Raw genomic sequence first — 22,666 nt, 5'->3', positions numbered from 1 at the left:
ACCCAGAGAACACCCACACAAGCCCAGGGAGAACATGCAAACTCCACACAGGTGGACCGACCTGGATTTGAACCCAGCACCCCAGAGCTGTGAGGCTGACGCACTAACCACTCAATTCATCGAGCCGCCTAAGCTGTTTTCAAGTATAATAAATAACAAGTACAAGATGTGGCCGGAAACTCCAGATTTTTTTTACTGATTAAATTTTTCATGTTTTACTGTCAAGACATTATATCCCCCACATACTATATTTTAAAAAGCACATTTCTTTAAGTCTTCCTTTGGATGAAACATTGATTCTGTATTGATATCTACACAGGTCTGGCATATTAGTGTGTTATAATAAAAATGATTTTTATTGAAGTCTAAACCACTTTAATCCAGTAGCTGTCTACTTTTTCATCTCCACGAGTTGTAACGTAGCATATGCTGTATCATTGTGCTTTTATCCCAAAAGGGAAATTTCAATATTCCAACAATGTATTTAATCTTGCTACAATTGGAATTCATTTCCATCAGTAATTCATAAAATTTGCAGCAAGCATGCAATATTTAATTGCTACTATTATCTCTGCTGGAATCAAACTGTAAATGATGAAATAGTATTGAAATGTTTGGCATTACCGCTTCACCAAGCAAGTACTTTATATGTTAAATGAAATTGCATTGTCAATGCAAATAATTGCATATGATTGAATAGAAATACTACATTAGAACCTTAATCAGGGTTAATTCTCATATATTTTTGTTAAATATACAATTTGTCAAGGCATTGTGATCCAACAACTAAAAAATCCCTCAATTAATGTATAGTCACTTTTACTCTACTACTACTATTTTGCTTTTTATATATCCTCTGGAAAAGGATTTTAGCCAAATGCTGCATTCTAAAGTTGGAACTAAAATTACATGATGATTGTTTATGCTTGTCATACTAATTCTGTTTGGCAAAGCATCTGTTCAACTCATGTATTTGAAGAGATATTGAGAGAATGTGACTTACCCGTATGCACAAACATATGTTTGACGTAGTTCTGTTTTGCAGTAAAGGTTTTACAGCAGAGAGTGCATGAATAGGGTTTCTTCTCCCCCTGACCCATTGCCTGTTGCTGCTGTGATGACACCGGGGGCACGCTCATGGCGTTGGGGAATGACGGCAAGGCATTGGGGGGCACGCCCACAAACTGGCTCGTCTGCTGGCCCGGAAGGTAAATGAACGACTTGCTATCTCTGGCCGGCTGCGGGGGGAAGAGCGTGGGTAAGAAGGTGCCCCCGGCGGCGCCGCCGATCACTTGGGAATTGCTGGTCACCGCGTGCGCCATCCGGAGATTGCTGGTGTGTGACTCCACCTGCCGCAGGTAGTGCGTTGCGCCGGCCAGGGACTGGGACATGATCGGGTTGGTCATGGGCTGCATCATGAGACCATCGCTGATGATGTGGCCGTGGTCGCCCTCGTCAGGCTCCTGCGCTTGCTCCGGGGACGAGTCGTTGACCTCGATCTGCATCAGCCCGCCTTCCCCTTGCTGGCCTTCGCCGCCCGCTTCCCGGTTGTAGCTCAAGTATGGCTGCTGCTCCGCGGCATCCGGCTCGGTGCTGATGGAAGAGCTGACGCCGGAGTCAAAGCTTTCCACCTTGGACTCGCTCACCATACCCACGCCGTGGTCGTTTTCCACTTGGCAGTCGCTCACGCTGTCGAAGCAGCCATATTCGTCTTCGGCCTCTTGCTTGATGTGCACGCCGCCCGGCTGCAGGCGCACCGGTCGGGGCTGCTTACGGCAGTGCGTGGACTCTGCCTGGGACATGAAGCGATCCACCTGCTGCGACCTTTCCTGGATGCGGTTCATCCACGGGGGATCCTGCGACTGCTGGTCTTTCTGAGCGCCGGCACTCTGATCGTAGTTGCTGGCCAAGGGGTTGATGTAAAGGGTGCGCTCGCGGGTGCCGTTGGACAGGCCAGAGTAGGGATAGAGCGACGTGTACGGTCGATCGGCATTCTGCTGCGAGGACGTTTGCATACAGCCCGACTCTGCGTCGCTGCTCGGCCCGGACGTGCCGGACTCCGGCGTGCCGCGGGGGGTGTCCTGACCGGAGTCTCCGGATATGACGGGGAAGCCTCCCGGGCCCGCCAGGCCCACATTCTGCGATACGATGCGAGTGCACTCATCGATGACGGTCTTGATCTGCAAGATGCTGGCGGCAGTTAGGATCTGCAGGGCCTCAGACTGAGAAACTCGCAGAATCCCGCTGTACATAAAGTCAATCAACTTTTGGATGGATTGCACCGAGACCACCGAGGGGATCTCAATGTCGCTGTAGCCCAAAAGCAGCTTGTCCTGAAAGAAGGGGCTTCCAGCAGCCAGCACGCAGCGGTGAGCTCGCAGCATACTTCCATGGATCCGAACAGTCACATCACAAAAGTGCCCACGGTTGCGCTGCTCATTGAGGGTCTCAAGTACAGAATTGCTGAAGTTGTGGAGATTGATGTTATGAATGCGCTCGGTCATCCCCTTGCAACTGATGTGACCTGAAAACGAGGCAGCAACACACCTCATTCAGAGACGCTGAATTATTTAGCCTCGTTAGTTACGCTGCACTTGCCTCACTTGTGTTGCTACCATACTGGAATTTCTCATCGCCATAAGCCAAAGTAGTTTCAGTGCCTTTCTTGAGCGCGTTATTAAAAGAAACGACAGGAACACCGGTGGGCATAAAAATGTTACTTTTGATGGCACAGAAAGAAGAGGAATAGTCCGACATTTTCTGAACCAATGATTATAATTACTTGTTTAAAAAAATGTCTATGAATTCCTTTGATTTTCTCAATTATTTTTTAAAATGTGTTAAGTCCATTAATAAATTATCCAATTTCAGAGGTACGGTAAATAATACAAGAGCTGCATTTTTAAATTCGTCCTTTTGTCAATGTTTTACCTACAGTTTGAAAATTATATAGACACCATTCCAGGATATAAACCCAACATTAAACTAACACTGACGGTGAACAGAACTAAATGGCATCTTTATTTCATCAAAAAAGGCCCGTTAAATGCATTTTATATCTCATTGCATTTAAGCTGTAAAGTGATAGTAACAGTAATCATAATAATACTACTAATAAAACTGTACATATGTATTAACCTGAAAGTTTTAAATGTTTTTTACCACGGTTTAACGAAGACAATGTTTTTTGGAACACCTTAAATCGCCAGTGGGTGGCGCACAGGGCTCAGAGGACAAGCGGGCTCTTTTGTTGGTCATGTGCTTACTATGATGTTGCTTCCTAAACTCAAGACAAGAAACACTGGAAGAGCCGCAGCAGAGAAGTGTGATTAGATAAATCTTTATAGATGGGTTCATAATTTCGCTACTAAATAACTGTAATTTCTCCATCAATATTGAATTACTTCACTTTTGATCATCCCCACTACTCACTAGTTTATCCTGAATTTATTATCATGTGGGAGTGGAGAGTATTTCAAAAAACATTTTATATAAATGCATAATTTCAACCAAAATCATTGGCCTGTTTGCTAGAATGCAAAGCTTTTTATGTAAAGATATTTAGGTGACACTAAGCAATTGTTACAATAATGATAAAAATGAGTTTCTAGTGAAACATTACACTGGGGAGAAAAAAAAAGAATAACCACATGGAGCAAATGAAATCATTTTTGGTTAATGCTTAAAGTGTGTACTTGCACACAGATTTTAGATTACATTAGTGAGAGTACCACATATAAAAGCACTAATATTCTAAAATCCAGAATCAATGAGATGATGTGATGGTGCATAATTCCAAGCATTTTAACTGCTGAATTAGAATACCACAAAAGAAACTCACAGTTAGATGACGAGCGGCTGGTGATGAAATGCGGGTCAAGCTTCAGTTTGCTGGTGGAGATGGCTGAACAGAGGCCGGGCACTAGGCAAGGCTGTCAGTCCTCTCTTCCCAAATCATGTGTTGCTCTGCCAAGGTGTTTGCAGTGGAAAGAATAGGGCGAGAAAAAAAAATGACAAAAACAAATCTTTAGAATCACACCAATAACCACTCCCTTTATAGACCCGAAGCAACACAAACGTCTACCTCTGACATGCTGCAACAGATGTGTGAAGAGTTTTCAATGCCAAATTAAAACAGAAAACAAAAAAGGATGGTCCTCCATGCAATCCCGCAACAAGAGTGAAAATTATACTGGAGAAAGCGAATCTCCCAGCAGTTATCTGAGTCACTGGGCAACAAAACCACACCCTTTAAAAAAACGATCTTGATTCCACATTAATTAATGCACTCACAGTGTGTGAGTGTGTGTGTGTATGTGTGTATGTGGGTGGGTGGGTGAGTGAGCGTGTGCGTGCGCGCTATTTTCTCATCTCCGACCGCTCAAATAGACAAAGACGTCCTGCAGTTCTTACAAGTTGTAATAATAAAAAATGAATTTCAATCTTCAACACACAAGACATTCATTGCAAAACACAAGCACGCCATTCAAAATCATTAAGCATGTGACTTCCTATGGAAGAGGCTAAGGCAAGTTTTTAGACTCAAGCTTTTTTAATGTAAGAAAATTCAGCCTGTAAAAAAGAGTTCAAATGAAAAAAATAATAAGTGATATCGTGTCATTTCAGGTCACTCAGAAAAAGAAAATCATTTGAAGTAGTGAGAAGCACTCAATGGGCATGTCTCAATCAAATTTTCCACACTTTACAGTTGCATCACATATCTCTAGCCTTCTGGTAAATGGCAGCAAAAGCAGCACTTATAATGCCTTTGTCAGTTTGCATGTTATGAGTATAAGCTTAATTCATGGGATGTCCCCCCCCCCATCCCCTGTTCTACAAAGCCCCTCCAACTGAGCAAGTCCGGAGCATGCCAAATATTTCTACAACTAAAAAGAAGGTCATGCATTCATTTGGTAACAAAATAGTTATTTGGCACTTTTCGGGTTTGGCAGAAAATAGCCTTTTTAATATATTAAGAGGCAATACTATTTAGAAGCACCTTTGGCACTCAGGCACACACGTCGATAGGAGGTAACAAGTTATAAACGGCTTTAAGATAAGTTGGGTCGGCACATTTCGGGCAGTTTGAAATAATACAAATTTAAAATGACTGCAAAATGAACAGGCAGTTGGTGCAGTGTTGAAAGCAAAGGTGTCATTTGCTCTAGTTTTCAAGTGCCCATTAAAATCCTGGCTGCTTCATTTTGGGGTAATTGTACTGATATGTACTGTTTTTTTTAAACTGTGGACTGGGGTGTGGAAATTGAAAGTTATAGTCACCACCTAAAATGTGATTTTTAATTGAAATGATTTTTAATTTCAAGTACCAAGTGTGGCCTGCAATTGGCAACCAAATCAAGGTGTCCCCTACCTGCTGGGCATAGTTGGCTGGTATAGGCTCCAGCAGCCCCCACGGCCCTTGTGAGCATAAGCGAGGGGTCCCCAAATCGGTCCTCGAGGGCCGCTGTGGGTGCAGGTTTTTGTTAAAAACCGATCGAGCACAGACACTTTGACCAATGAGATTTCTGCAGACAACAAGAAGTACTTGACTGCAATCCACTGATTGCACTTGTAGGACACCAGATTGATGAAAAAAAGGTGTCCTCTTTCTTGGTTGTAATGAAAACCCACACTCACTGTGGCCCTTTGTGGAATAGTTTGGAGACCACTGGCGTAAGCGGTACAGAAAATGAATGAATGAGAGTATATCAAAGTTACACAACAGCAAGCTTACGTCGAGCTGGTCTTTTTGAATTTGAATTATGACAAATTTAGGCCAACGACGTAAAAATGTCCTTAGGGCACTCTGTAAGCCACAATGGGTAATTTGGGTATCATCTGCGTTAGATGGAAATGGATAACTTTAAAGAGATTTCCCAGTGGCAGCTAGCGAATGATGAACATAACTGGGCCAAGCACAAAGCCCTGAGTATCCCCACACCAAAGACTATAGTGAAACATTACGGAAAAGGAGCTTCCAATATACAAACGTCCGGTCTAAAGTTACATTATGTTGCATTCAATGGTCACGCCACCTAATGCCTAGGTGCTGTGTCAAACTGCGGCGCTCCGTGACAGAGGGGAGAAATGCAGAATAGAAGGATTCAAGAAATGAGCAATCTAAGACTAAAAGTTCACTGAACAACCACAGTTGGAGAAAGCGTTACTACTTCTTGAAAAAAAATGCTACTGACCTTCCCCCAACTCTGGAACCAAAAATATAGGTGGAACATAGCGAACCTGTCTCCCTGCTGATTCCAATTTGACTAGTCAAATTAATAACAGAATAACATCCACGCATGTGCCAAAATTCTATTTGTCACGGCAAATATTGTCTGCCAGGTTAGCCTGTTGCCAGGGGCGCTACAGTTAGGCAAAGCAAACCTACTGTACATATATCTCCAGTTCATGCAGACATGGAAATCCACCTGCCTTAGGGGCAGACTCATGTGAATTGTGCCAACAAAGGGGAGCAGGCCAAGGAAGGCAGGATCCACTTGCCCAGACTGCCACTCACAACAGTGATTCCATTTTAGCCGTGACACAGTGGGTGAGCAGCAGCCAGCGCCTACCTGCAGTGAATTCTAATCAGTCCAGGGGTCTGCCTGCCACCCCCTCCCCTACCTCCTGTACCCTGCCTCACACTAAAGGGCCTGATGATCCTTCAAAATTAATTAGATCATCCTAGGTGGCAGCCATTTTCTTTCCCACATCCGCCACGCTCCACCCCAAAAAATCTTTCTGAAAATGCAACCAAATTTTGGCCCCCGCTACCCAACCCAGCGCGTTGATCTCGTCGTTCTCTGTATCTCTACCTGTTTCCTGTTTCATCACCCCCCCTCGCCGCCTACCCCCTCCATCTGTCTGTCTCCCTGTCTGAAACAATCACCCACCACTCCTCGTCTCTCCTAGCGCCCCACCCCACCACAGCCCGCCCCTCGCCGCCTGCCTCCGTGCTCCGAGCTCTGTGTCTGCCTCTGTGGAGTTTGCTGTCAATAAATCCCCAGAGGTCAGTTTGTCTGCTGGAAATCAGACACAATGCTTCAGACCGCCAATGCGATGCATGCTCTGTTGCAACCGCCACAACAAAGACTGAGGAGGGTGGTGGTGGAGGGTACCGGGGCTGGGGGGCTTACTAAAAAATTGGGCTATAACTCCACCAGGCAGACTCCAGGTTAATCAGCTGCCTGTATTACGTGACAAGCTCATGTAATATGCTGCATCAAATTGGACATCAGTTAATAAGGCTGTGGTGATTGGGGTGAGGGTGGAAGGGGGTGAAGTGGCGAGACTGGGGGATGGGGGTTGAGAACAGACACAAGAGGCACGCGTATGAAAGGAGCAGTATCAGCCATGTGAATAATATAGATATGCTAATAGTGCTTACACCGTGCATTCAAGGCCTTTGCTACATTTGCCACATTTACATCTGGAGACAAAAGGCCACAGAGATTTGTGGACCACGCACGTGCACGCCATACTACAGTATCTACATCGCTCTGATTTTAAGGGATCATTTATGGGTTTGTTTGAAGCCCTGACTGATTGATGAACACCATTCAGCGGCATAATTATTTATTTGAAAACTACTGCGCTGTGCATGCGTTGATATGTTGCCTTTAATTAAAGAGACAATGTAAATGTGTAGCAAGAACAATGGAAAATAAAAGAGCATTGATCAGACAGGTGAAAATGACCTCAATAGAAGAGGCCCTGTTTTCTTCTCTTTCCTCACTAAGCCCCTCATTAAGGTATTAAAGAATTCATTAGGTATTTGTCTATAGCGTTGCATGGAAATTAACAGGTATGTGTCGGCGAGCCCACTGTTAAAAACAGTTTTCGTTTCTTCAAGTAGGACTTTGATAGGCGTACCGAATCCTCACCAATTCATGTTTTTTCAAGTAAGTCATGACGTTTGATTATTATGGAATGTTTGAAATACAATTTTTACAATTTAATCTAGAGACACTCTGTTCCTTAACCGCTGTTTCCCCCAAAAAGTACCGAAATAAATTCCCCCTTTTAAAATGCCACTCTTTCAATTACAGAAAATAACATTTCAGTTCAAAAGGATTGCTTATTTAGTCAATCACATTGTATAGTAACATGAAAAGTATTTGCCAACATTCTTCAGTTGAGATATCTTGAATAACTACATTATTATATTTGGTCAAGGAAATGGACCTAATATGTGCACGCGGCACTAAGTACAAGTTCGGGCTGAAAAATAACACAAAAGATGAATGTGTTAAGACATTTAGTCCAACAACAGGGAAAAAAATCAAATGTGGTGAAATGAAATAAATCCCTGCAGAGAACAACATACAATAAACACAATTGCAGGACAGTCTACATTTTTTTTTGACAGGACAGCTTGCTCAACTTTCTGTCAAAAAACACACCCACCACCACCCGTTAACCACAGCAGATCCTTTGTCCAGTTACAGATGGGAGCAAATTCTACACTAAATATCTTCTCTCGCTCATTTTTTTGTTTTTTTTGGTCAGACAAAGTTATCAAAGACATTTATGTGAGTGTATTGTACCCAGCATATTCTATTCCATGGCAAAATCACACGCTGCATGTCCTCATTATAAATGGCAAAAATTGTCAATGAGCTGTGCTTTTGTTAAAGAGCATTTGACCCAAAAGAACCATCTGACAACTCACATGATCGTCTCCTGAAGTCCTTACCCCCTTCACTCTAAAGCAGGTAATGCTCATTTCAAGAGTCTTCATTTGGAGGCAAGCATCAGGAGCAGCCTCTCCATAGCTATGTCAAGGACAATTTGTAAGAAAAATAAATAAAATCAACATTTATAAATATTAAAAAAATGTCCCAACATTAAAAAGTAGTTAACTATGAGTTCTGAGCCATTATGTTCAGCATATGCCTAACAAAGTAAACTACAAAAACTCTGTAGTATCATATGTACTATGTGTTAAAAACAAATCTCCTTGGTTCATGATCGAATATGGGTTTTAATGACATTACTATTTTATGCATTGAATATCCATAGAAAAGAGAACAGATATTTGCAGGGAAGAAAAACTTCACACTAACATAAAAAAAATATTATTTGGAACAAATAAAAGCAAGGCTTTAGTCATGGACAAAAATTGGCCAGAATGTTCTTCACTATAGCCTTGTCTTAAAAAAAAATCTGCAGTTGTAGCAGTGAGAGTATTTCAGCACTTAAGGTTATCGTGTTGTGTATGTGTAAGTGTATGGACATATGTAGGGACATGTGCGTGTGTTCCTGAATGGTTTAAACACTTCCAGCTCGGTGACCTACATGTTACATCCATCTGTGCATTGAAACACACAAAAGCAAGCTTCTTCTTCCCTACATGGACACTAAATCCTTTGGGTTTGAGCTTTTTTGGCATAGAATACTTGGATCTCATCATGATGATACATTTATTGGACACAAAATTAGATAGGCAAGCACAAACCAATGAGAATGAGGGACCGAGTCAGAAATTTCAAACGTTAATAACGTGCAATTGTAAAAGCTATTGGCGCAATCTGGAGCGGTGTATGATGGACACCGTTTGTCTCGTGCATCAAAGTTCATGAGCGATGCAACCACAATAATAAACAGGCAGTGATTATCCTGATAAATAGAATGACATCAACTGGATTTTGCAGGATTTTTTTAGGTGAGCATCTGCAAATTTGGCATACAGTATGTGCTAGGGTGCTTTAAGCTGTTCAACTTGACCGTGCACGTTTTGTCAGTTGGCCTGTGCTTCAAAGGGCCACAATTGAGCTCCTCTTGTAAACTGTGGCCAGCTCAACAACACACTTTGGGAAAAACCGACAGTGAAAAATACACGAATATAACAAAGAAATGGGCTGCATACAAACAATGATGTACAACACTGAATACTGTTTCTTAGGTCATCATTGATCACCATTTACACATGAATGTCATATGTATGAGATACAAGAACGTATGTATGTATTTATAGTTTGGGTGGTCTTTGTGTAGTAAATACATGTATATAATACATACCTCATCAGCTCACTTGACATACTATATGACCCATCCAAAAGTGTCATGCTGACACATTGAAATGTGCTCAACCACGTGACGCCTTATGCACTCTAGCCAAGTGCTCTGTGGACCAGCTAAACAATTTGGTCTTATGTAATGCAACTTCTACCATACACCGAAACATGCTAGAATGCATTACTAATGCAAAGGTATAGCTATTGCTCAACAAAGCAGTGTAGAGCTGCATTGTGCAAGTATTAAAAAACAGCCATACAAGGCAGATCTCTTAAGCAAGCTCGGTCACAAAGTTTACGACAAAAAAAATCTATTTCGCAATTGGACATTCTGTAAAATAATCAAATTATTAATATTGTTTAAGAAAAAATGTTTTATTAAGGTTGGAGGGAAAATTATATTATCCAACAAAAGGAGCATTTATTCATTTTCTGAACCGATTTATCATCATAAGGGTCACGGGGGGTGCTGGAGCCTATCCCAGCGGATTATCAGGCACGAGGCGGGAGACACCCTGAATCGGGGGCCAGTCAATCGGTTGGCACGAGGAGACAGAGAACCATTCACGCTCACACTCATACCTAGGGGCAATTTAGAGTGTCTAATTAGCCTGCCATGTATGTCTTTGGAATGTGGGAGGAAACCGGAGTAGCCGGGTGAAACCCACGCAGGCCCGGGGGGAACATGCAAACTCCACACAGGTGGACCAACCTGGATTTAAACCCAGGGCCCCAGAACTATGAGGCCGGCGCGCTAACCACTCATCCGCTGGGCCGCATTTGGTCAATCAATTGGAAGCTGTAGACGAAATCTAAAGATAAAAAAACTAAATTTATATATTTTAAAAGGCATAATGAACATAGGCCTTTAAAGAATCTCTTCTTAGAGATCTTTCCACTCGTGCTTCATCCAAACTATCTATTAAATTACCCAAAGTCACCAGAATTTCTTATGGTATGGATGTCTTTTTCCTACATAACAAAAGAACGAACACAGTTGTACATGTAAATACCCTATACAGAAGTTTGTCTCAGTACACTTCGACAGTTGGCCTTCATTTCCTATGTGTAACTTTGTAATTACTTAATATTTGGTCATGCTCAGGAATGACTCCCGGAAGAAAATGTTAAGGTGGTTTTACAAGTTGTATTGCTTATAAATTACAGTGCAAACAAACCCTGCATTATACTATCACACGGTATGTTTTGCTGCCAAATCATTCAAGTTTCATCGTTTAGACCGTTTTTTAAAAATATAATTTAGATTTGAATAATTTGAAAAAGGGGAGGGTGATTGTTTACTGTCATACATGCCTCAAGCTGTAAGCCTTTCAAAGTACTAGCAGTAATGTATCAAATGAAGCTGCATATGTACATGATACTTAGATGTTTACAGTTTCTAACCAGAAAAGCCAGTCGAGCTGTAAATCCCACTTTGTTTGCATGTATTTCCAACATCTTACTTGAGTACTGTTTGTTGCTAAGAGATGCAATGGATTTTGGATCTTACCAGCAAAACAGAACACTGCCTTCCTCGGCGCTACACTTCACAGATTTACTGTCATTTACTATTTACTGGTGTATGGTTGTTGTCTCATATCTGAGTCACTACAGATACGCCTCATAGCACATGATCACCCTTCAGCTCGGCCGATGGTAATCACCAGCCTTGCTAATGCACATGAATGGCTAGCCAGTGTGGTCGCTTTGGATGTGGACGAATTCTTCTCTTTGAACAGCAGTGTCGTCCCCCCCACACAGACATAATGCAACCCAAACAAGTCAGCTGGTTCTGGTAACATTCCGTTAAAGATCGTGCCACATGACCATTGGCATTGCTTTGCCATTTGAATGTTTTTCGCAACACTTGCGGCTAAGGCGAGTTTCAGCCTCACTTTTAAACAGGATTTTTATTTTGTCCAAAATGAGGCTAAAGTTAGAAACAACCTTTTAATGACTACTTTCTGCCACATCAATAGGAGTGTTTCTGAAATTACTGTAGGTGTCAATCATTTGACCTGCCAAGCTGTTTACGCTGGTTTCTTTTGAATGCGTTTTGCAATACACGGGACCTAACCCTGTATAGAGGCAGGAGATGTTTAATTTGAAAGAAGGATATTGAGCATGAATGCTAATAGATGCTCCTCTTGGGAAAAGTAAGAATACATTGATGATAATACTGGTAAATGCAGCACCTCACAACATATAATAACAATCTCCCGACATATGGCAATTGGGGCTTACATCAGAGCATCTGGATCGGATGCTTCGCACGTTCCTGAAAAAGGAACCATATTTGGTCACTTCAACTCATGTCCAAAAGGATTCCAAACTACCGCTGAAGTTATCCTGTTTGTTTTTTTAAATATATATATATACACACATACATATATATACACACATACACATACATATATATATATATATACATATACATACATACATACATATACATATATACATACATATACATATATATACATACATACATACATACATACATACATATATGTATAAATATATACAGACACTCCCCTACTTACGAACATACGACTTACGAACAACGGTACATACGAACATTTCTGCAAATTGCGTTTATGGCGAAAAATGTTCGTAAGTTCGATTTTGTATTTTTTTCCGAGTAGTGCTTCTTTCCGCCGCTAATACGCCTGGCGCTGTGAGGGCTCAGCTCACCCAGCATCTACCTTCTTCGTTGCAATGCGGAAGTGCGTGAACGTATCTCCAGTGCGCAAAGAACCTTTTTCATTTGTATCATTAAATATCTCGTGCATCCATTATTGAATATGGTTGGTAAAAAGCGAAAGGCTTCTATTGAGGGAGTTGCAAGGAAGAGGCAAGCCATTTCATTTGAAACCAGCGGCAATAATAACGAAGCTTGATGCGCGTGAGAGTGGTGAGCGTTTCACAGGCATACAACTTGAATCGTTCGACCGTCAGTACCATTTATAAACAGAAAGATCGAGCAGCAGGACCCAAATATTGAACGTTGCACAAAGTTTGCAAATCAATTGAATGATGCCATACAGTGCTACCGCATCATTTATGATGAAAAAAAGAAGAAAACTGTGCAATCGTCGTTAGATCGCTTCTTTCGGCCAGTTTCTAATACATAAATCTCTCTCTCTCTATACATTACTGTACATATTCTCCATTTTATTAAATGTTTTTTTCAGTACAAACCAATGCGTGTAACCTATACAAGCCTTAAACATACAAATGCACTTATATAAACCTTCAATATACTTATATAGGCCTTAAACATAAATTATAATACAAAATATAGCACTGAATCAACTTACAAACAAATTCAACTTATGAACAATCGCTCGGAACCTAACTCGTTCGTAAGTAGGGGAGCGTCTGTATTGTACATGAGCAGTCTTGAAAAGCAAAAAGTTAAATCTGTACATAGGAAATGCTGAATCAGCAATCAATGTCACACAAATTTGAAAGCAAATGTCTCAGTACATTGACAAATTAGAATGCATGACCATAGCAGTTGCTCGTGCTTTTTTTAACAGCGCTTGACAGCTGGCAAATGCATCTTTGTGTAGAGACAGATTTTTTTTCAAAACCTCAGCTGAAAAAATGCGTTTCAAAGAATAACCGTGTACAGTGGAGATTAAAAAGTATAATCACCCCTGCTCAAATCATGGGTTTTTGTGATACAAATAATGAGAGAGGTTGCCATATAGCTTCAGAATTCTTTGTGACCTATTAACTCAACATCTCAACTGATTCAAAAAAAAATAAAAATAACATGGAAAGGGCAAATAAGAGACGAATAATCTAATTTCTTTTGAAATTAAACACGACTTTACTGTACTGCTCTAAAATATTTTTTTAAGAGTAGACTGTTGCTGTTCCAAAAAGTCCCAAACCTTCCGAAATCTTAAATACAGGTGAAGGATACTGCTCTGTCAACGTTTGACTTTTTGCGCATTATTTCAAAAGGTATGTTTAACACGAAGACAACACTATTCATTCACCCAAAAAAACTACATTAAGTCACCATGATGAAAGTGTGAAATAGCATTCAATGTTAGTACAAAACTATCAGGCTCAAAAGCAAAAAAAACATGCCAGGAAAAGCTACCAATGCTACTTAGCTGCTTCTTGAAAATGAAATGAAATGTACTAGCTATGTACATTGAAATGTAACATGAGGGTTAACCAACTGCAGTTTAGATAGTATCAAAATTATATGGACTCTCGTTGAATACAATTTTAATGTGATTGGTAAATTCTGACCAGTGTTACATCCAAATTATTATATGGGCTGTACAGTAGTGCAACTACATTCATTCATTCATTTCTTATTTTTACTCATTTTAGTTCACTTTTTTTTTCAATTAAATCAAAGTATCATGTGTTTTTTGGGGTTTCTTTACCCCACAAGAACAAGGCTTTGAACATAGATGTATAGACTTTTAAATCGACTCATCTTCATCCATAACAGACCGAAAAATAATTGAATGGAGATTTTTACCCTCTCGGCAGCTAGTTTGGCAAGAATTATCCTGACAACCTTTGAATTTAAGGCAATAATTCTAAATGATACATGAATTTAAATCTGTAGGCAACCCTTTGCGGAACAATTTTGATCAGATGTTGAATGAATTTGTGATGAAATATATTTTATAAACTGTCAAAACTAGTATTGTGGTGTATACTTAAAGAGAAAATGTTTGGCAACAATTCAATACATTCCACAAACAGGAAACTATTTGCTTTGTTAGTCCTATTCTAAACGTCAACTTTTAAACAGTCGCATTAACTTTACCAGATCCTAAAATAGTATTAGCCATTTGGTAGTTGAGAAACAGGTACTGCATACCGATCCTTTTATCATGAGCTTAAAGTGTTGGCAACAAACACGAGGAAGTTTCAGTTTGCAGTTTACCGTTAAAACTGGCCAAATTAATAACGAGTCTCCAGAAGGAGGGGGAAATCTAGATCTTCTTGCCTCTTTATCAAGGTTGACTTTCAGGCAATAAACAATGGAGACAGTATCCAAGAAATATTTGGAGAACGATTATATCAGACTTCCAATGAAAATGTGAATTCAAAAAGAAACATGTCTGCCAAAGAGCTTCTTTCAACACAATGCAAATTCTTTTGGAGGCATCAAAAGGAAGGTAGGGAGGGGTAAGAAAAATGCTATAAATTCAATGTAAACACTACCAAAATGCCTTCATTCTAAGACACAGCCACAATGTAAACAGCATCATGGGTTTAAATTAGTCCTTGTACAGTGCATAGTGCCCAGACAAATCTGGAGAGAGGCCGTGTGCAACTTTAACAGTTTTGGCCACTGTGCTCTCTGTTTGCTGGCTGAAGGCATAAAAAAAGAGTATTTTCTGAGCAAAGATGGAAGCAAAAAATACAAAAGTGTCAGGATCTTAGTTTGAAGAGTCAGCAACTACTCTTAGAAAAAAATAAATAAAACAAAGCAACATACCAAAATGCTCAACCTCTGCTTAGATTATTTTCCCATGCAGCCAGGCCCAGCTCACCATGACTTGTAGCAAACCATATGGGTAGCAGGGTGAACTGAGGACACACATGCCTCTTGGCAAACTCACATCTTCACTATTAGAATCCAGGATACATTTTTCACATGATTTGAATGCCAGGACCTGCTTGTGTGTTCAAAGCAACAGAATGCAAAATCAGTTTCAATGCTTATATCTTTTGTGCAGCCATACACACACACGCACACACACACAAATGAAGGGTTTTTTTCTCTCCCAAACTAACACCACAGATTTGAATAGTTTAGCAGTGCTCTGTGTTATAAAGACCTTTACTCGTTGACACCAAAAAGCTTTTGGACATTGTCTTATTTTTATAGAAAACAAAAGAGGCTTTGAGAGTCACAAATGAAAAGAGAATCGCAGCAGTTTAGACAAGGTACTGGAAACTCAAAGACCCATGCAGCATAAGAATCTGATAAACACTGTATAGTAATTACATTAGAATGGTTTACGGTGCATGCATTTAAAAATAACTGCAAAACCCTGGGAAATATTGAAATGGCTTGACGTGAAAGTTTTAATGGGTAAATCTTGAAATGATATTGCTTTGCTGTTATAATACATTTAAAAGGGAAATTACATTAATGTCAGCTTTAAAAGGTTTTTGGAATGTTTGTTTTGTATTCAGAGTGTAGAGAATATTAAAAAATACAATCTAAGAAATGCTGCATTTATTATCACACCGAATGACGGAAATTATATTGTGCTTTATTAGACTGACTTTTAGACAGTTTTGACAAAAAAAAAATCAAAATCTGAACTTCAATATGTTTTTTAATTATGCATTTCCATGATAATGGCAGAGAGCAGATATTCCAAAGTTAAAGTCTTCTGAAAAAGTAAAAATATGCCTTCAAGTTTTCCCTGACATTTTCATTATGGCATTCAAAGGTTTTGAAAAGCTTCCAAATTTTGTTCTACAATCCAACAAATTCTAAGAATCTGAAGCATATTCCGTTAAACTTGGGAGCAGCTGAGGCTACCGAATTTAAAAAAAAATAAAGAACTGTTATATGAAATTGGCATCACATGATTGAATTAAAGTGGTTGGAAACATTTTGTTTATTCAATGCTTGACCTTGATTGGAGAAAAAAAAATCACCACCACATTACAAAAGATTCCCCCTCAAACCCCTCCCAACACACACACAATCCCAAACCAGCCAGATTACTTTCTTTCCTTGTCTTGCTGCTGAGAGGAAAATCACCAAAATTCATGTAGCAGCATTTTTCAATTGCATGAAAGCAATGAGCATTCACAGGAGACAACTCTCATTAATAACATGCACCAGCAGCACATTTGCCTGTTGTTACTAGTATGGGCCACGTTTCTTTTTTTTGTACGGCTAAAATTGTGTGTTTTGCAATGGCAGCAATCTAACATTCCCATTTGGCACAATATTTGGGAGGATTACCAGTATTTTGCAGTCATTTCTTTTTTTTTAAATCTATGTGCAGATAATTAAAGATATCATTATTTTTGTTAATTAACATCTAATCAATGTTGTTTTTATCCTGATAGGCAGCACCATCTATACAATAATAATAATACACAATAGTAGATTCTATATTGGTACTTGTTGGGTAAAAGAATTAATCTATGAATAAGAAAAAATACATTTTATTTTCCTTTCGGTCAAACTTCTCCAAGCTTACCAAAAGATTTAAAAGGATTTGGGCATTCATCAATTCTTTTTTCAAATCTGTGAACCATACAATGAGTGCTTATCTGGTAAATGTGTCTGTTTGTGTGTGAACATAAAAACATTAATACTCTTTTTTTTCTCCCATCCTTACATTTTTGTTTTTTTTACAGGATTTAAAAATATTATTTTTTTAAATCCATTTGCTTATACACATACAGAGTAATACTTATTATACAAGGAAAATCCATCTTTATTACTGGTGTGTTATACAAGACATTTGTAGTGTATTTTTTCTTTTTTAATCTAAATGAAAAGTTACGTTACCAAATGGCTTCATGCCATTTAATGTGCTACAATTTTCCGTCTAACTAAATGCTACTTTTCTTCAAGGGTGAAGAATATTCTATCAAATAGTATATTAGAGGAATACAGCAAGTGTCCATAAAGACTCACCGAAAGGACAAGAAATGCATTTTGGTGTGTATCATTTGTTTCAACAGCAAATACAAACTCCATTGCCAAAATGGTTGTTAAGGCTGTGGCTCAGCCAGGAAAGGACTCTAGTGCATGATTTCACTGTTCCTTTTTAAACACACAACGTAATAGAATGATCATGTTAAAAAAATACATGTGGCACTGCTAAATTTCACAGCCAAATTCACAATAAAGCAACATTTAGAAACTTAATTTAACAACTGTAATCATGCACTTTTTTTGTATTTTTGCCAGTGGGAACTGAAATCGGGAGCACATAATACAGTATTAAATGCCCTTTGACCCTGTTCCTATCTTGAAAATATTTTCAGAAGAGGAAAAAAAATACTACTGAGAGGTAACACTGCAGGGTCTCCTCCTGGGGCCACAGTGATTTAACTTCATTTGGCATCAACCCGCCGTCTGTGTTCACATCTAGTAAAAACAGAATTTTGGTGCACTGTACCAAACGAATATTTGTAAAATATTTGCAATCATCCATGTGCTACTGAGGGAATTTCCGCATTTTTTGTGTCCATTACAAGCAAATGTCTGCATTTTGTTTGTGTAAAAAAATACTTTTAAGGAAACAGATAATAAGGGAAGAATAGTGACACCAAAAGAAAATTGGGATTGATTGCTGGGTGTGGATTATCACCCTATTCACACACAGGCGCACACAGCCCTACCTCTACAGTTTCTCCTTCATATAATAATGAGCTTCCTTGGTCTGCAGACATGCTCTTAAATATTCATTAGTCATGGGTAGGATTTTAAGCAGTGACACAAAAAGCAGACGCACGTTGATGCACAAACACTGTGCATATTAATGTACATGTGGAATATATGCATATAATAAATAGTGATTCCACTGAGATGAAACAAGTCACACTGAGGCCTTATCTCGCTTCCTCTGGGTTGATGAAATCACTTTTGGACATCAAGCTGTGGTGAGAGCTCACACACATTTGCACACATACACACTCACACAAAAGACAAGACCTCTTCTATTCATCAAATAATAAAATGTCCAAAAATACAGGTGTTGAGTTTAGGCTTTACAGATAAAAGGACTCAATCCCACATGCACATTTTACTGCACTCCCCCTCATGCCAGCCAGTCGATCAATACGATCACATTTGGAGTGATCTCACATAACATGTGCTACATCAGGCAGCAATAGTCTCCCTACGCATGTGTCAACTCACATAAGAGCCATTCATTCCATTAAGAGACTCATACTCATTCCTGCTAGTGTGGAAATATATGAATAAAAAAAATGAAACAAGAGCACTAAAATGACAAAATAATCAGAAGTGCTCTTACTTTAGCAACGACACCAGGATCGACCTCTGGCATTGACCCACAATGATCCCAACCTGGATCTTGCTGCAGCCTGTACGGTGTTAATGCAACAACATGCTGTATCATTCTTTCTGAATCTGACCAAAATATGGACTGTGAGACAACATCTGTGAGCAAGCCACACACACGCACCCTCTGCTTCGTCCCTTTTAGTACACACGGATATACATGAATTTAGGAGCTCGAACGCATAAAGCCGTAATAACTGACATGTTGCTCCAATTTAGGCCCCGCCTGCATCTACATCACAGTATATATATATATATATATATATATATATATATATATATATATATATATATATATATATATATATATATATATATATATATATATATATATATATATATATATATATATGTATATAATACATATATATACATATACTTATATACATACATATACTTATATACATATATATATATATATGTATATACATGGGGGGTGTAGTAGCTTGTGATATACCTCCCTTCAACAAAACGCCCTAAAGGCGCACTGAAAATCTCCTCTTGCAACTTTAATTACACTACAGCATGCACGGCTCCAAATCTAGGCCAGCCGTCACCCAAAAAACATTTTCACATATCGCTGGCAGATAATAAAAGGTACACAAGTCAATTGGTGACACACACAAGCGATTCGAAGCTTAACTGTATTGTTGGATCTTAAGCCAGCCTTCCTTCTCCGCTCCGATGAGCACGTCTTCGTGTATCACCATCTCCACGAGCTCTATTGATATTAATTCATGTTCCCAAAAAAATGTGGGCCGGGCATGTGCTTGGTTGGGATCGAGGCTAAGTTCCACAAAGTGATATCGCGTGGAGAAAGAAGTGGGACCTTTCGTGCTATGCTCGAGAAAACCAATCTACAGTGACCTAAAACACGAAACGCGCACCAGCGTGTAAAACGAAAGCAAGACTGACGGACACTTGAACGCACCATTGTTCTCAAGAGATTTCCAAAAAATAAATAAATAAAAAAAGTAAAGAGGGTTACGTTAGGTTGGGTCATGTTAGGTAGGTGGGCAGGTTGCGAATAGTGACAGATGGGGAAACTTGCGTCATGTCCAGCTTGTTTTTTTCCCCCTTCTTATCACTGAATATAAATGGACATGCAAGCGCGGTGACAGCGTGGACTGAGCCTCAGCGATCGGCGCAGGCTTCGGTGTCGCCATCTGACATTATTTAATTAACATAATTAAGTCCACGATGTAACTAAAAAAAAGGACGAGAGTGCACGCAAGTGCCCCCCTTAAACAAAAACTCCACACATATTGGAAAATCCCTTCCCTACTGCAAATACCCATCCACTCCATTTATACTTACTTAGAAAAACACCCATGTCTTACCTCCACTTCGAAGCTCGCTGGCCGTCACAAAAAGTGGCATAGACGACGTCGGAACGAGAGTATGTCTAACGTGTACCTCTTACTTTGTTTCATTTCTCACTTCCATCTTCTTTTCATCTCATCAATAAACACACGCTGCAGCCTACCTTCATAGAAGCCGCTAGCTTCAAATGTGCCCTCCCATTTTTTAACTATACATCGGGTACTTTGAGAGGGGTGGAGGGGGGGTGGGAGAGGGTACAGGCACGCCTTTTCACTTAAAGCTGCCATTGGGGGAGAACAGTGCACCGTCTTGGGTTCCTCGTCACTTTCTGAGCCCCCCCATGGAAGAGAGAGAGGGAAACGAGAGAGGCTTCATTATGTCCAAGCAGTGGGAGTTGTTATAGTACTACTACTACTAGTAGTAATGTGCGTCCTACTCGCTGAGGAGCCACAATATTTAAAACTATAAGGAGCGGTGGTGACACGGCGATCTGTCGGCGTGATTGCTAATAAGCATGAGTTAGAAACCGACAAATATCTGTATTTGTGCTCGTAACAGAAGGAAGGCAGACTAATAGAATGAAGCTCGTACACAAATGTGAATGAACTCTCACTTTTGCCCCCTCCTCGCTCTCTTCCTCGTCTGTATCACAAGGACGGTGGAGGAGCCAGTCATGTGTCCATCACAAGAACAAACTTCCCATTGGACGTCGCGACTGTCACTCAAAGGAGGCAGCAGCAACTCGTCTCCCGATTGGCCCACAACGCCGTCAGTCCAGCACCGGGCACCAAACAAGCTAGATTGTCTGCCTTGTCTTCCACTTTCTACGCATTTCTATTTTCGCATTTATTTATTTTTTAACGTCCCGAACTGACCTCGAGTTTGGGAGCAGGGGGGAAAACGGTGCCGGTTCGTCGGGCCAATCAGATTTAGTTGAGAGATTGCTTTTTTCTCTCGCCCGCTCGTCTTGTTGTTGATTTTTCTTCTCTTCTTCAGGCGCCTTCAGATAGATTTTGGCTGGCATAGAATGAAGCAAATGGGTCATGTGGGACCAACCCCCCCGGACCCCCCACTCCCCGCCTTAATGTCCCCCCTCCCTCGCTGTCTAGACAGTGACAGGTGTGCGTGTGTGCGCACACACGCGTGTTTGTAGTCCACATCAGAATAATGAAGCACGCGGTGGGTCGTGATAATTAATGTCCGTGTATTATTCGTGTGTGAAAAGCGTGCTGTGGATACACACGGAGAATGTTTCAAACGAAGGATTGACACGTCTTAGAAAAAACCATGACTGAAAAAAAAAGCATTTCCTGACGGGGAGGTCAGCTAAGGTTACGACTGCCTCCATGCGAAGCATCGTGGGCTTCGGGTTTAGTATAGTGGCTGCCCATCATCCACTCGTCACGATCCAAAGTCTCAAAACTTTAACGGGTAACACCGGAGATTTAAAATATTTCAGACAATCGCCATCTACGAGTTGTGCTAGGAGTGTGAGGAGCCCTCAATTCGGGATAGGGGTTGCGTGTGCATGCTGGCGTGGGCTGGATGTGCGCGCCCTCTGCAGGCCTTCAAAGTGGATCCACGGCACGGGTTCAACGGAGGACAGGCCTCCCACCACTGCTTTGACCTACATCATTACATGCACGAGGAACGCCCTCCTAAATTTCACTTCACTCCCTCAGTCTCCCTTTGTCAAGCTATCCCTTCCATAAAAAAATACTTCCTTTTGTCAAGCGATCCCTTCCATAGAAAAATACTGTGCTCAACTTGGTTTTATGTATATATTTGTGTTTGACCTTTGTCACTTTTGAACTCATGTATATGTATATATGTATATATGTATATATGTATATATGTATATATGTATATATGTATATATGTATATATGTATATATATGTATATGTATATATGTATACATGTATATATGTATACATGTATACATGTATATATGTATATATGTATATATATGTATAGTGATTGGCATTCACTCGTTTTCTTTTTCTGAACTGCTTATCTTCACAAGGGTCGCGGGGGTGCTGGAGCCTATCCCAGCTAACTTCAGACACCTGGCGGGGGACACCCTGAATTGGTGGTCAGTCAATCACAGGGCACAAGGAGACGGACAACCATTCACGCTCACACTCATACCCTGGGGCAATTTAGAGTGATCAACCAGCCTACATGCATTTTTTGGGGGATGTGGGAGGAAACCGGAGTACCCAGAGAAAACCCACACAAGCCCTGGAAGAACATGCAAACTCCACACTGTGAGGA

At 40.3% G+C, this 22,666-nt stretch overlaps 1 protein-coding gene across 5 annotated transcripts in view; it reads right to left on the bottom strand.

Annotated features, from left to right (window-relative positions):
- The window catches only part of zbtb20 (zinc finger and BTB domain containing 20), a 33,173-nt gene extending 11,754 nt beyond the window's left edge, over window positions 1-21,419 (bottom strand). The window contains exons 1-3 of one of the 5 annotated variants that reach the window (XM_077593259.1): window positions 21,267-21,419; window positions 3,842-3,966; window positions 1,004-2,524 (exon numbers count right to left, since the gene is read on the bottom strand). In XM_077593259.1, the coding sequence (XP_077449385.1) occupies window positions 1,004-2,504 (1,501 nt within the window). In that variant the 5' untranslated portion in view covers window positions 2,505-2,524; window positions 3,842-3,966; window positions 21,267-21,419. Of the gene's footprint in view, window positions 1-1,003; window positions 2,525-3,841; window positions 3,967-4,084; window positions 4,557-19,711; window positions 20,031-20,385; window positions 20,847-21,266 lie in introns of those variants that run through there. The other 4 variants (XM_077593257.1, XM_077593255.1, XM_077593258.1 and 1 more) reach the window with 4 other exon arrangements.
- Between the last annotated feature and the right edge of the window lie 1,247 nt (window positions 21,420-22,666).

Source organism: Stigmatopora argus, chromosome 22, assembly GCF_051989625.1.
Source record: "Stigmatopora argus isolate UIUO_Sarg chromosome 22, RoL_Sarg_1.0, whole genome shotgun sequence".
In the NCBI taxonomy this organism is placed as follows: domain Eukaryota; kingdom Metazoa; phylum Chordata; class Actinopteri; order Syngnathiformes; family Syngnathidae; genus Stigmatopora; species Stigmatopora argus.
This window is presented reverse-complemented; position numbering and strand designations above follow the sequence as displayed.